The sequence below is a fragment of the Anabrus simplex genome, chromosome 8 (assembly GCF_040414725.1).
Source record: "Anabrus simplex isolate iqAnaSimp1 chromosome 8, ASM4041472v1, whole genome shotgun sequence".
Lineage (NCBI taxonomy): Eukaryota > Metazoa > Arthropoda > Insecta > Orthoptera > Tettigoniidae > Anabrus > Anabrus simplex.
Window position 1 is genome coordinate 222,666,154 of NC_090272.1, and position 13,743 is coordinate 222,679,896.

Here is a 13,743-nt window from a genome sequence, read left to right on the forward strand (position 1 = left end):
GTGAGCAACTTCTTCTTTTTTCTTCTTCTTCTTCTTCTTCTTCTTCTTCTTCTTCTTCTTCTTATTCTTCTTCTTCTGCTAGTATTTTCAGTGTATTCCATTCTTAGATCTGCCTAATATTGCACATTTTGACAATTCTTTAAGTAAATTTGTTTCACTCTCTGCTTGTCAGTCTCCATTGTCACATTTTATATGGTGGGCTTTCTTTGTACAGAGAGTTTCCCAATACAAAGAGCACAATGGTAAAAAGTACATTGATCAAGAAAGAAATACAAAATGGACTAGAACACAGTTTATTGTTTGACAAGAGAAATGCAAACAGCATTGTTTTATCCAAGAATCATCGGAATGCATCTTCAAGGCCATGAGGTAGTTCACTGTAAGGCAGCATGTGTGAGAATGGTAAGCAAGTGGTCCTGATGTGAAATCTTACTGGAACCTAGAACAAGAAATGCATTTAAACACACTCTTTATCATACTCAGAGGTATATTTATATTGTAAAATTCAAACTACTGTAAAGTCTTCATTGTTACTGCAAATTGATATTTCATCTTTCGTATGTTGGAGAAAGAATCATCTTAAGACTTCCAGTTTAGCACTCCAAAATATGAGACATGTCCAGAAAATGTCAAAAGTGTCATGTAACAAGAATTAAAGATCCATTTCTACAAGATTAAAAATGGCTGATAACTGAAAAGTTATTTACAACTTAACATCAACATTAGACACAATTACCAACAATGCCCATCTGTGATAAATGACATTGATAGAAGCGTTCTGAAGAAATTCAAATTCACTTCTACAACTTCAATAGAATAATTTTTGAAACTGTGTCTGATTTTTTTGCATTAGGCTAGAGTATTAAGGTTGGGTCTCTAAGCAGCAATATGTAGAATTTGATGTCTATGCTTCAGTTGTTATCTGTGCCTACTGATTGGTAGGCAATGCAGATTCTATTTTTCTCTCTGTTTACTGTTTTGTTAAATGTGGAATTTGGGGTATTCACACATTTGAGTTTGTAAACACCAAGTAAATTACATAGGTTTGCGTGCTGGACATTATTTCTAGGTTGAATTTTGTTGAAATCCACTGCCACTGTCACCACAGCACCAGCAGGAACAAAATACTCACAAGGTAATGTATTTGGCACAGGTTTGTACTAAACAACTGTGGAGTCAGGTCAGAATATATTCTGCTACCGTATGTAACTGTAGACGGTACTACTTGCGACTGTCTGGCCGAGGGTCTGGCGGCCAATAACAAACCAGGCAAACTAAGGGAAAACCAATAACTGCGAGCAGAGGAGTTTTCCTTTAGAAGATTGGATAAGATGAGACCTTTGTGTGGGAAATAAGACATAAATTCATCAGCTGCTGCCTTGCAGTGAGGCAGAGGACTGCCAAAGGCTAAGGGAGACCACCCTGAATGTATGGGAAATAACACATAAATTCATCAGCTGCTGCCTTGCAGTGAGGCAGAGGACTGCCAAAGGCTAAGAGAGACCACCCTGAAAGAAAATCCTCTAGTACGTTAGGCCTTACAAGTCAGTACAGGAGTACAATGCAGTTGCTTTCAAAACAAAAACGAGCCTCAGAAAGAAACATATTCTGAATGTCGACAATACTTCAAGTACTCTTGTAACTAATGACAATGTCGTGTCTGATGTTCATTCAAGATGCACGTGAAGGACTGATCATAGAAACAAGCTTCAGATTGGAACCTTAAACATTATGACTCTAACAGGAAAATGCAACGAAATCACGGATTTAATGAACCGCAGACATATTCACATCCTAGGGCTAAGTGAAACCAAATGGTAAGGTTGCAACACAAGAATATTAGAGGATGGATATAAATTATACTGGAGTGGTAATCCTGCAGTGGCGAGGAATGGAGTTGGTTTTATACTCCATAAAGACACTGATAGTGTAACAGATGTCTCATTCATCAATGATAGATTAATCAAAGTTAAAATATACCTAAATGGAGGAACTCAAACTGTGATCAAAGTTTATACTTGCAGGGTTGCAGTGATGACCAAAAAGCAAGCTTCCTAGAAAAACTAGAGGACATCATTAATGAAGAGAACATAATGATAATTGAGGATTTTAATGCCCAGGTAGGAACTGATAGGTCAGGTTATGAAGGAATTATTGATCCATATGGATTTAGTAATAGAAATGAGGAGGGTAAACTTCTGCTTGATCTATGTACACGAAACCAACTTCTGGTGAAAGACTCGTGGTTTCAGAAACGGGATAGCCACAAGGTAATGAGATACAGCTGGGATGGTCAGTATAGATCAGTGGTAGATCTTATCATCACAGATAGGTCAAGTGGAGGAAAGGAGCATGATGTAAAAGTGATACCTAGTGAGAGCCTTGATAGTGACCATAGACTCCTCATTGTAGTCCTAAGAGTCACCAAACCTATTAAAGTAAACTAGAAGAAAAAACCATGAATTAAAGACTGGAAATTGAAAGATCTGGAAGTCAAACAGCAGTTTCAAGAGGAAATTAGAGCTAAAATACCAATAACAGACACAAGGAAAGATAATGAAGAATGGAAAGATTTTACGGCAAGTCTAGTTGGTAGTGCAGATAAAATATGTGGAAGAACATGCAGAAGAGTTAGAGAGAAAAGAACATCTCGTTGGAATGATAAAGTGAAAGAAGCCATAATGAAAAGGAATAAAGCCAAAAAAGTTCTTCATGTGGCTAAGTCTGACAGAAGAATCAACAGCAACCAAATAGACAACAATAAATTGGAAGAGATGGCAAAAGAATATAGATACAGGTTGGAAGTCAAGAGAATTGTACGGGAAGAAAAAGAGAAAAGTTGGAAAGAATTTACAAAATGGAAGAAGACAGTAAAGGGAATATGAAAATGATATATGGAATGTTAAAAAGTAAAAGATCAGGTAAAGAAGCAATTACAGCTCTGGAGACAGCAGAGGGGAATATAGTTCGCAATATGAAAGATATCACGGATACAATGGGACAGTATATTGACAAGCTCATAAATGACCCTAATGAGATCTCTGTTGAGGATGTAGGAGAGAAAACAATAGAGGAAGATATCCCAATTACATGGACAGAACTAGAGCGAGCTCTCCTTAGGATGAGAAGTGGTAAGTCAGCAGGAGCTGATGAAGTTACAGCTGACACGATTAAAGCTGCTGGTCTGCCATGAATACAGTGGCTGTATAGATTTCTCAGAACAATATGGAAGGACAATGAAATACCTGAAGATTGGACAAAAGGGGTGATAGTTTCTATCTTTAAGAAAGAGAGTAGAAGGGAAAGTGAAAATTACAGAGGCATTACCCTCTTATCACACGACCTTAAAATTATGGAGAAAATTATTGAAGCCAGAGTAAGGGATATACTAGAGCCTATCTTAGAAGAGGAACAACATGGCTTTAGGGCTGGAAGAAGCACAACAGATCTGATATTTGCTTTGAGGATGTTGGCAGAGAAACACTGGGAAAGAGGAAAAGACCTCATTATTGTGTTTATGGACCTTGAAAAGGCATATGATAATGTTCCTAGATCAACTATTTGGAAAAGTCTTAGAAAACTTGGTATACCAGAGTGCCTTATTAGGAAGAACCAAATGCTATATACTAATTGCAAAAGCTGTGTCAGTATTGGAGATGGTCACTCTGAATGGTTCAATACAACCAAAGGAGTACAACAGGGAAATGCTTTATCACCTCTTCTATTCATAGCAGTTATGGATACCATTTTAAAGGAAAAGGTAATAAAGATCTTCAGGCTCTGGTGTTTGCAGATGATATGACAATATGGAATGAAACAGAGGAGGGAGTGCAAAATAATCTGAATGGATGGTGTAAGAAGTTTGATGATTATGGAATGAAATTGAACCCATCAAAAACAGTAGCATTGAAAATCAGCAGACAGAATGCAACATAAAAATTCAGGACTACCAAGTTGAAGTAGTACACCAATTCAGATATTTAGGAAGTGTAATGACTAGTAATAATAGAGCTAAGATACAAATTTAAAAAAAAAAAAACAGAGTAACCAAAGGCTCTAACCTTTACAGTATCATTAGTCACCTACTATGAGATGAGAAGGTCCCACAAAGAACAAAAATGACCCTATAAAGGACATATTTTACTCCCGACCTTACATATTCTCTGGAAACCTGCACACTAACATCAAAGGATTGTAGTAGGATTCAAGCCTGTGAAATGAAATTTCTTAGAACTGCCCTCCAAAAGACACGACTTGATCACGTGAAAAATGATGAGATCCGATCTAACCTACGTCTAAATGAATTGATGGAGGAAAGACTTAGGGCATCTAGACTTAAATGGTTTGGGCAGGTTAAATGATGAATAACACAAGGTTACCATGTGATTATTTGGAAAAGAGAATAACAAGTAGAAGATCAGCTGGAAGACCAAGAAGAAGATGGATGAACCAACTGAGGGAAGACGTGGAGAGAAGAGGATAGAATTGGGAATCTTTTTGAATAGGCAACATCGGAAGACGCTCATTTTCAAACACCCTACCCGGCTCGCTGGAAGGGCAAACCGATGATGATGATGTATTAAACAATGGGCCAGAATGTACAGTGAGCAAGACAGAACCTCAGCAATATTCTGGGATGATATTGTGGTCACTTAAATCTCTCCTGGTCATTAATGAATACCTTCTGCTCAAACCTCCAAAATGACCAGGAGAGATTTAAGTGACCACCCAACGTGGAACTTATCTTTCCTTTCCATTATTCTTTTACAGTACCAGGGTTCCTTCTTTGATCCATTCCATCCAGTTTCTACAGTCTTTTGTGAATCTCTTTATCTCCCTTATTCCATTCCCTAATTTCATTCCAAGTACTTCAATAGTTTGCAAGTATGTATGCCTGGGTCTTCCTCTGGTCTTGAATCATGAATTTGCTTTCCTTTCCTTTCCTTTCCTTTCCTTTCCTTTCCTTTCCTTTCCTTTCCTTTCCTTTCCTTTCCTTTCCTTTCCTTTCCTTTCCTTTCCTTTCAGAATCCATCCATACCCAACATGCTCTTACCAGTGTACCTTCTAAGCAGTTCAAATGCTACTTCTTCTCTTATCCTTTCATTTCAGGTTTTATTCAGTCCTCCTGCAATGTTTCATTTCAGCAACTGTTACCCTGTTCTGAAGTTTTCCAAGCATTGCCACCTTTCACATCCATACATTAGCGTTGGAGCAAAAACAGTTCTAAAGGTATTTACTTTTTCTTTTCTTATTTCCCTCTTTTCTAATATCCCTGTCCAGGTAGCTCCTGGACACGGCTGTGGTTCAGTGAACTCTATTTTACCCTCTCCTTGTCCCGACCCAGTTTAAGACTTCATACAGTCTATTATTACGATGGGCTTGCTACACCCATAGGCATTTTAAACCTAGCTGCCAGGTTTCAATGAGGCCACCCCTAACTTGCAGAACAGACGCTGCGTGCTAAATTTCAGTGACATTTCCTCCACTGGAAGATCCCCTCTGCCCGAAGCCATTGGCCCATTTCAAGAGTCAGGTTATCCACTGCCGCACAACACTCAGCGTTGTATTGTCTACTCTTTCTTAATGTAGTCACATATAGAGAGAAAGGAACAAGAAAAGGAATACATGATAGGCGGGTCAGTGTTGGAAGAGACAAGGACAAACATAAAATCACAAAAGGACACAGACAATATCCACATCTTCATACACTGCCATCCTTGAATAGATATGCTCTCCCTTCATCAGTTTCATTTCTTCAACATCCAGTCCCCCCCGGCTTCATCAGGAGGGCAGGCACAAATATTCATTGAGCAGCCATCTTGACAGATCTTCAGTCTTGATACAGCAAGTGTAGAATAAGAAGAAATCTGGCCTCAAGAAAGATTACAGCCTTATCTAACCCCTGTTAAGTACCTTTAACCAAGAACTCATTCTACCCCTCAATGCTCACCACAGACCAATTGACAACATAAATGCCTTTGATTGCTTTTAATAATCTACCCTTAATTTCATAATCCCTCAGTACAACTACCACACTGATTTTCATATAACTTACTCTCAACCACTAATCACACCCTATCTTCCAAAATACCAGTGAACACCTTGCCTGGTATACTGATCAATGAAATACCTCGATAGTTGTAGCAAGCCCTCCTGCTCCCTTGCTTATAGACACCAGTAGGTGCAAGTTATGGAGCTGTAATGGAAAGTCCCCGCTGACCTCCGAGTGAGAGATATGTTCCAGAGGTCCCAAAGATGTCCTTGGGGCATGCAGGATCCTGGGGGTGAACATACAATATAAGGCCAGGCAAAGAGGCAATCCCTGTGGTTGATTTCAGCTGTCTGAGGAGACTGGTTATCTTGGATCGAGTACGGGTAGGCCTACATCAATTGCCTTCATAACGAATATTGCAATATATTCAAAACATCACCGATCTGTACAGAAGGTATATAAAAGAGCATGCTCCAACCTGGCAAAAGAACACAGTAAAACCTCGTTTAAGACGTTTCTGCAGGGAACAAGGAAAAAGAACATGTAAAGTGAGAAAACGTACTACTGTGTATATGAAAAAAAACTATGCAACAGGGATGTGGAAACTACATACAGCTTTTTCCTACATGGCATTTTATGTCATGTATCCGTGGGTACAGTGACAATTATAATTATCTACAGTTTGTGAAGATGAGAGGAAAGTATTAAAAGGCGTGAGAAAACATGAGAGAACAAATATGAAAACCTTTTGTGCTGCTGCTTATAAAATAACAAGTATACTGAAAGGTGTAATAAACACCAAACAACACATATGAAAACATGTGCACTGGGGCCAATAAAAATATCAGAAGTACAGTATTATTGCAGATAACAAATGTTAGTAGAAGCTTTTTATTTTGAAGCAGTGGGTTTATTAAGCATTATTTTCTGGTCACACTCTCTTACACAAAGAATTGGAGGTTACACTCGACCATTTACGACCAGGAGGAATTACTTCGGCCGCCATTTGGAAGTCAACAAAACTTCGACCAACTCGAGTGATCGAGACGAAACGCGAAGGTGCGAGTTCAACATTTGCCACCTCTGCATGCTTGAAGATGCTGAGGCCAGTCCACATTCTGACGGATTTTAATTTTGAGGAATGTGAAAACAGGTTTATACTTTTGAAGGTGGTAAGGAATGGTAAAGACCTACTTTATTATAACAGAGAAATAAAGAGACTAAGGAGGAGGTGCAGATTGAAAAGAAATAGAGGTAAGGAGAAATTGAAGGAACTTACTAGGAAATTGAAGCTAGCAAAGAAGTCAGCTAACATGCTAGCAAGCATAATTAGCAGTCATAAAAATTTTAGTGAAAAATGGAAGGGTATGTATAGGTACTTTAAGACAGAAATAGGTTCCAAGAAGGACATTCCTGGAATCATTAACCCGGGATCGGTCGCGCTGTTAGAAAAAATCTAACATTGGCAGTTTCTTCATCGCCATTTTGTTTTTGCATGGTGGATGGCGCAGAACTCTCTGAATTGCTTCCCCCACTACCTGAGTGACACCGCTCTGTTACTTTCAAGGGTGGAGGTGTTGTGCATGATTGGTGACGGGGATTTGAATTGGGTGAGACCTGTGTGTTAGTTGGAATCTAGCTGCGGAACTGGTCACGTTAGTGTTGTGTTAGGTAGTTTCTAACGGCGCGATCGATGACGTTGAATGTTTCTTCCGCTTACAGTTAGTGACATACGTGTAGAAGCGAGGTGTATAACATGGCTTTGAACCCAGAAGAAGATCTAATTATGCAGTGGATGGAAGAGGAAGATGAGTATGTGACTCCTAGTTCTTTTTGTGACGACATTGGTGAAAGTGACGCACCTCCTGAACACAGTGAACACAATTCTGATACAGAGCAATCAAATGAGAGTGATGTGCGTATCCGCGATTTACTCGGACGTAGACCGGCCTCAGAGTATGTAGGTAAAGACAAAATTACGAAGTGCGAGGTCCATAAGCCAATTCCTACTAAAACACGCCAGCAAAATATAATAACTAAACTGCCTGGTGTTAAAGGACAAGCAAAGAGCGGTACAAACTTTATCGATTGTTGGAAAATATTTTTTCCTGATGCAACACTAAGTGAAATTGTGCACTTTACAAATGAAATAATACAGATAATGGCTACTTCATATGGTCGTAGGTTTAGAGACTGTGAGCTCACTAATAATGAAGAAACTGTAGCATTTTTCAGAGTGATGTACATGCTAGGAGTAAAAAAGGCTCAACACTTGAACACTACTGAAATGTGGGCTACAGATGGAACATCACCAGAATTTTTTTCTGCTTTTATGTCTGAAAGAAGATTCCACATTCTGGTGCAGGCAGTAAGGTTTGACAAGAAGAATTCAAGAGCAGACAGGAAGAAGGAAGACAACCATGTTCCTATGCGGCACATATTTGATGGATTCGTAAAACAATGCATTGATAGCTATACACTTGGAGAATACGGGATATTGATGTGCTGGAGCTATTTAGGGGCCACTGTAAATTCAGGCAATTTATGGCCAACAAACCAGCAAAATATGGCATCGGAATCAATGTCTTGCTAGATGCCAGGACGTTCTGTATTTTTAACATGGAGATCTACCCAGGAAAGCAGACAGAGGGTCCCTATAAATTACCAAATGATGCAAGCAGTGTTGTGAAAAGATTAATGCAACTGATTGATGAAACTGGTAGAAATATAACAGTGGACAATTATTTCACCTTGGTACCACTTGCTAATGATTTATATGTAAATCATCATAAAATGATAGTAGGGATGGTACGTAAAAACAAACCCCAGCTATCACAGGAATTTTTCAACATCAGAGGAAGAAAAGCACCAAGCAGCCTCTTTGGATATGGGAAAAATCCAAACCATTGCTTGCTAGTTTCATACATTTCTAGGAAAAAGAAAAACGTTTTGCTCATCTCAACCATGCACAATGATGATGCCATTGATGCTTCGACTGGGGAAGCCGAGAAACATGAAATGATTATGTTTTATAATCTAACAAAAGGTGGAATGGATGTCGTGGACAGATTGAAATCTGAGTATTCTGTTTCAAAGATCAGCAACAGATGGCCGATGACTGTCTTCCAGGGACTATTCAATGTTGGGGCAATAAATGCACAGATTACATTTATATGAACAACACTGGCAATATGATTTCACGAAGGCATTTTCTAAAGGAACTGGCCAAGACACTCGCCACACCTCATTTGATGAAACATGCTTCACTCACAAATTTATCAATAACTTAGCGACAGAAAATCAGGAACATCACTGGAGAAGACCTTCTGCAAACAAACAAACAAACAAAGCAGAAACACCTACAGCAGGTAAACCAAGGTGTGCCCACTGTTATACAAAGAACAGGTTCACGAATAGCTGTTTGATTCTTGGCAACATCCAGTTTGCAAGGAACACACAGGATCAACAAAGTTAGTTTGCAGTGAGTGTTTTCATGGCCAGGAGGATGGTGATGAGTAGGTTTGTGTGATCTCAAACTGTTGTATTTTTTGTGTCATACATACATACATACATTATCATTATAGACTGTTATGCCTTTCAGCGTTCAGTCTGCAAGCCTCTGAGAATTTACTAAACGTCGCCACAATCCTCGATTTGCAACTAGTGTTGTGGCCTCATTTAGTTCTATACCTCTTATCTTTAAATCGTTAGAAACAGAGTCTAACCATTGTCGTCTTGGTCTCCCTCTACTTCTCTTACCCTCCATAACAGAGTCCATTATTCTCCTAGGTAACCTATCCTCCTCCATTCGCCTCACATGACCCCACCACCGAAGCCGGTTTATGCGTACAGCTTCATCCATCGAGTTCATTCCTAAATTAGCCTTTATCTCCTCATTCCGAGTACCATCCTGCCATTGTTCCCACCTGTTTGTACCAGCAATCATTCTTGCTACTTTCATGTCTGTTACTTCTAACTTATGAATAAGATATCCTGAGTCCACCCAGCTTTCGCTCCCATAAAGCAAAGTTGGTCTGAAAACAGACCGATGTAACGATAGTTTTGTCTGGGAGCTGACTTCCTTCTTACGGAATACTGCTGATCGCAACTGCGAGCTCACTGCATTAGCTTTACTACACCTTGATTCAATCTCACTTACTATATTACCATCCTGGGAAAACACACAACCTAAATACTTGAAATTATCGACCTGTTCTAGCTTTGTATCACCAATCTGACATTCAATTCTGTTGGATTTCTTACCTACTGACATCAATTTAGTCTTCGAGAGGCTAATTTTCATACCATACTCATTGCACCTATTTTCAAGTTCCAAGATGTTAGACTGCAGGCTTTCGGCACAGTCTGCCATTAAGACCAAGTCGTCAGCATAGGCCAGGCTGCTTACTACATTTCCACCTAACTGAATCCCTCCCTGCCATTTTATACCTTTCAGCATATGATCCATGTAAACTACAAACAGCAAAGGTGAAAGATTACAGCCTTGTCTAACTCCTATAAGTACCCTGAACCAAGAACTCATTCTACCATCAATTCTCACTGAAGCCCAATTGTCAACATAAATGCCTTTGATTGATTTTAATAATCTACCTTTAATTCCATAGTCCCCCAGTATAGCGAACATCTTTTCCCTCGGTACCCTGTCATATGCTTTCTCTAGATCTACGAAACATAAACACAACTGCCTATTCCTCTCGTAGCATTTTTCAATTACCTGGCGTATACTGAAAATCTGATCCTGACAGCCTCTCTGTGGTCTGAAACCACACTGGTTTTCATCCAACTTCCTCTCAACGACTGATCGCACCCTCCCTTCCAAGATGCCTGTGAATACTTTGCCTGGTATACTAATCAATGAGATACCTGGATAGTTGTTGCAATCCTTCCTGTTCCCTTGCTTATAGATAGGTGCAGTTACTGCTTTTGTCCAATCTGAAGGTACCTTACCAACACTCCACGCTAATTTGACTACTCTATGAAGCCATTTCATCCCTGCCTTCCCACTATACTTCACCATTTCAGGTCTAATTTCATCTATTCCTGCTGCCTTATGAAAATGGAGTTTATTTACTATCCTTTCCACTTCCTCAAGCATAATTTCACCAACATCATTTTCCTCCTCCCCATGAGCTTGACTGTTTGCAACACCATCATGATGATTTCCTTTTACATTGAGAAGATGTTCAAAATATTCCCTCCACCTCTCCAGTGATTCCCTGGGATCTGTTATGAGTTCACCTGAATTACTCAAAACACTGTTCATTTCCTTTTTCCCTCCCTTCCTAAGATTCTTTATTACTGTCCAGAAAGGTTTCCCTCCTGCTTGACCTAGCCTTTCCAGGTTATTACCAAAATCTTCCCATGACTTCTTTTTGGATTCAACAACTATTTGTTTCGCTCTGTTTCTTTCATCTACGTACAAATCCCTGTCTGCCTCGGCCCTTGTTTGGAGCCATTTCTGATAAGCCTTCTTTTTACGTTTACAGGCTGCTCTCACTTCATCATTCCACCAAGATGTTCGCCTTTTCCCATCTTTACACACACTTGTTCCTAGGCATTCCCTTGCTGTTTCTACTACAGCATCCCTGTATGCCACCCATTCACTTTCTATATCCTGAACCTGCTTACTGTCTACTGTTCGAAACTTCTCACTAATCATATCCATGTACTTCTGTCTAATTTCCTCGTCCTGGAGATTTACTACCCTTATTCGTTTGCAGACAGATTTCACTTTCTCTACCCTAGGCCTAGAGATACTTAGTTCACTACAGATCAGATAATGGTCTGTATCATCGAAAAATCCCCGAGAAACTCGTACATTCCTAAAAGATTTCCTGAATTCAAAGTCTGTTAAGATATAGTCTATTATGGATCTGGTACCCCTAGCCTCCCATGTGTAGCGGTGAATAGCCTTATGCTTGAAGAATGTATTCGTAACAGCTAAACCCATACTAGCACAGAAGTCCAGCAAACGCTTCCCATTCCCATTAGCTTCCATATCTTCCCCACATTTACCAATCACCCTTTCGTATCCTTCAGTTCTATTCCCAACTCTCGCATTGAAATCGCCCATTAGCACTATTCTGTCCTTGCTGTTCACCCTGACCACGATGTCACTCAATGCTTCATAAAACTTGTCAACTTCATCCTCATCTGCACCCTCGCATGGTGAATACACGGACACAATTCTTGTCCTAATTCCTCCCACTGACAAATCTACCCACATCATTCGCTCACTTACGTGCCTAACAGAAACTATGTTGCGTGCAATGGTATTCCTGATAAAGAGCCCTACCCCAGACTCTGCCCATTAGCACTATTCTATCCTTGCTGTTCACCCTGACCACGATGTCACTCAATGCTTCATAAAACTTGTCAACTTCATCCTCATCTGCACCCTCGCACTTTATAATCTCCTATCTCTTCCTCCTTATCTCCCCTTACCCGAATATCACTTACTCCTAGCACATCCAGATGCATCCTCTTTGCTGACTCAGCAAGTTCTACCTTCTTTCTTCCACAAGCCCCATTAATATTGATAGCTCCCCATCGAATTCCATTTCGTTCGCCAAGTTGTTTCCAAGGAGTCCCTCGCCTGTCAAATGGGAGTGGGACTCCATTACTCCCATAGGTCCGAGGCTTGCTTAAAGTGTTCTGAGCTCGGTAAATTCATGAAGCAGGATGCTGCCCTACTTGCACATAGTCCAAGTGAGGATCTCTCCTCTAACGGGTTATGGACCACCGGTGAATTGTGTAGTCCTAGCCGCCTGAGCACAAGGAGGGCCATGACTCAGAATATGTCCGAGATGCCCACTCCCATTCCATAGCAACTGGTATCCCGACTCTCAGGACCACTTACTAGGCCACTCAGCCGTTGCCCATGGTTCACGAACTAGGACGTGACTACAGTAACCCACAAACATGAACCAGGATTTTTTGTGTCAAGATATTTTTAATTATCATATATGTTATTGAACTGTTTCTATGCATATGATATTGTCAGTGACTTGTAAGCTGGAGAAGGTAGTTCATAATTTGAAAATTTGTATCTGTACAGTGCGTCGCCAGGAAGACAATGGTGAGTAAGTTTGCGTGATCTCAAACTGTTATATTTTTTGCGTCAAGATTTTGTAATTGTCATAATATATGTTATTGGACTGTTTCCATGCATATGACATTGTCAGTGACATGTAAGCTGGGAAAGGTAGTTCATGATTTGAAAATTTGTATTTGTTTGTACAGTGCATGCAGATTGTCCATACTCTTATTCATTGGGCTAATTTGTGGGCTATGGATCATAATATCAGTGGTGAAGAAGCTAATTTGAAAGAACACCTTTCTACACAAATTTGGATATATATTTTATTTGGTATATACTTCTTATTAATATAATATAATTTTAACTTTCTATGTCCTAGCGATTATTTCTAAAAATTCCTATGTTTGTTCACATTGAGGGAGTAAAAGTGTAAGTTACATAATAGTAAATCTACCTTAATGCATTTGAACTATGAAGAAACAAATCCAACCTCAAAAATGCACTCTATTTGATCATTTCTCTACACAGATGTTGTGTTAGATAAAATCTAACACGAGACTGCGTGACGACGAACAACATGACCGATCGTCGGCTAATGAACAAGAGTAGTGTGTATGTGAGGATCTTCAAAAGGCAGAAGTATTCAGTCAGCAGTATGTAAAGATTGTTGGTTACAAGGATAATGTCCAGA

General features: G+C 39.6%; 1 protein-coding gene across 1 annotated transcript in view; it reads right to left on the reverse strand.

Annotated features, from left to right (window-relative positions):
- Positions 1-340: 340 nt before the first annotated feature.
- The window catches only part of LOC136879381 (unconventional myosin-XIX), a 60,445-nt gene continuing 47,042 nt past the window's right edge, over positions 341-13,743 (reverse strand). Inside the window, exon 9 of the mRNA XM_067153196.2 lies at positions 341-439. Within this exon, the coding sequence (XP_067009297.2) occupies positions 341-439 (99 nt within the window). The remainder of the gene's footprint in view (positions 440-13,743) is intronic.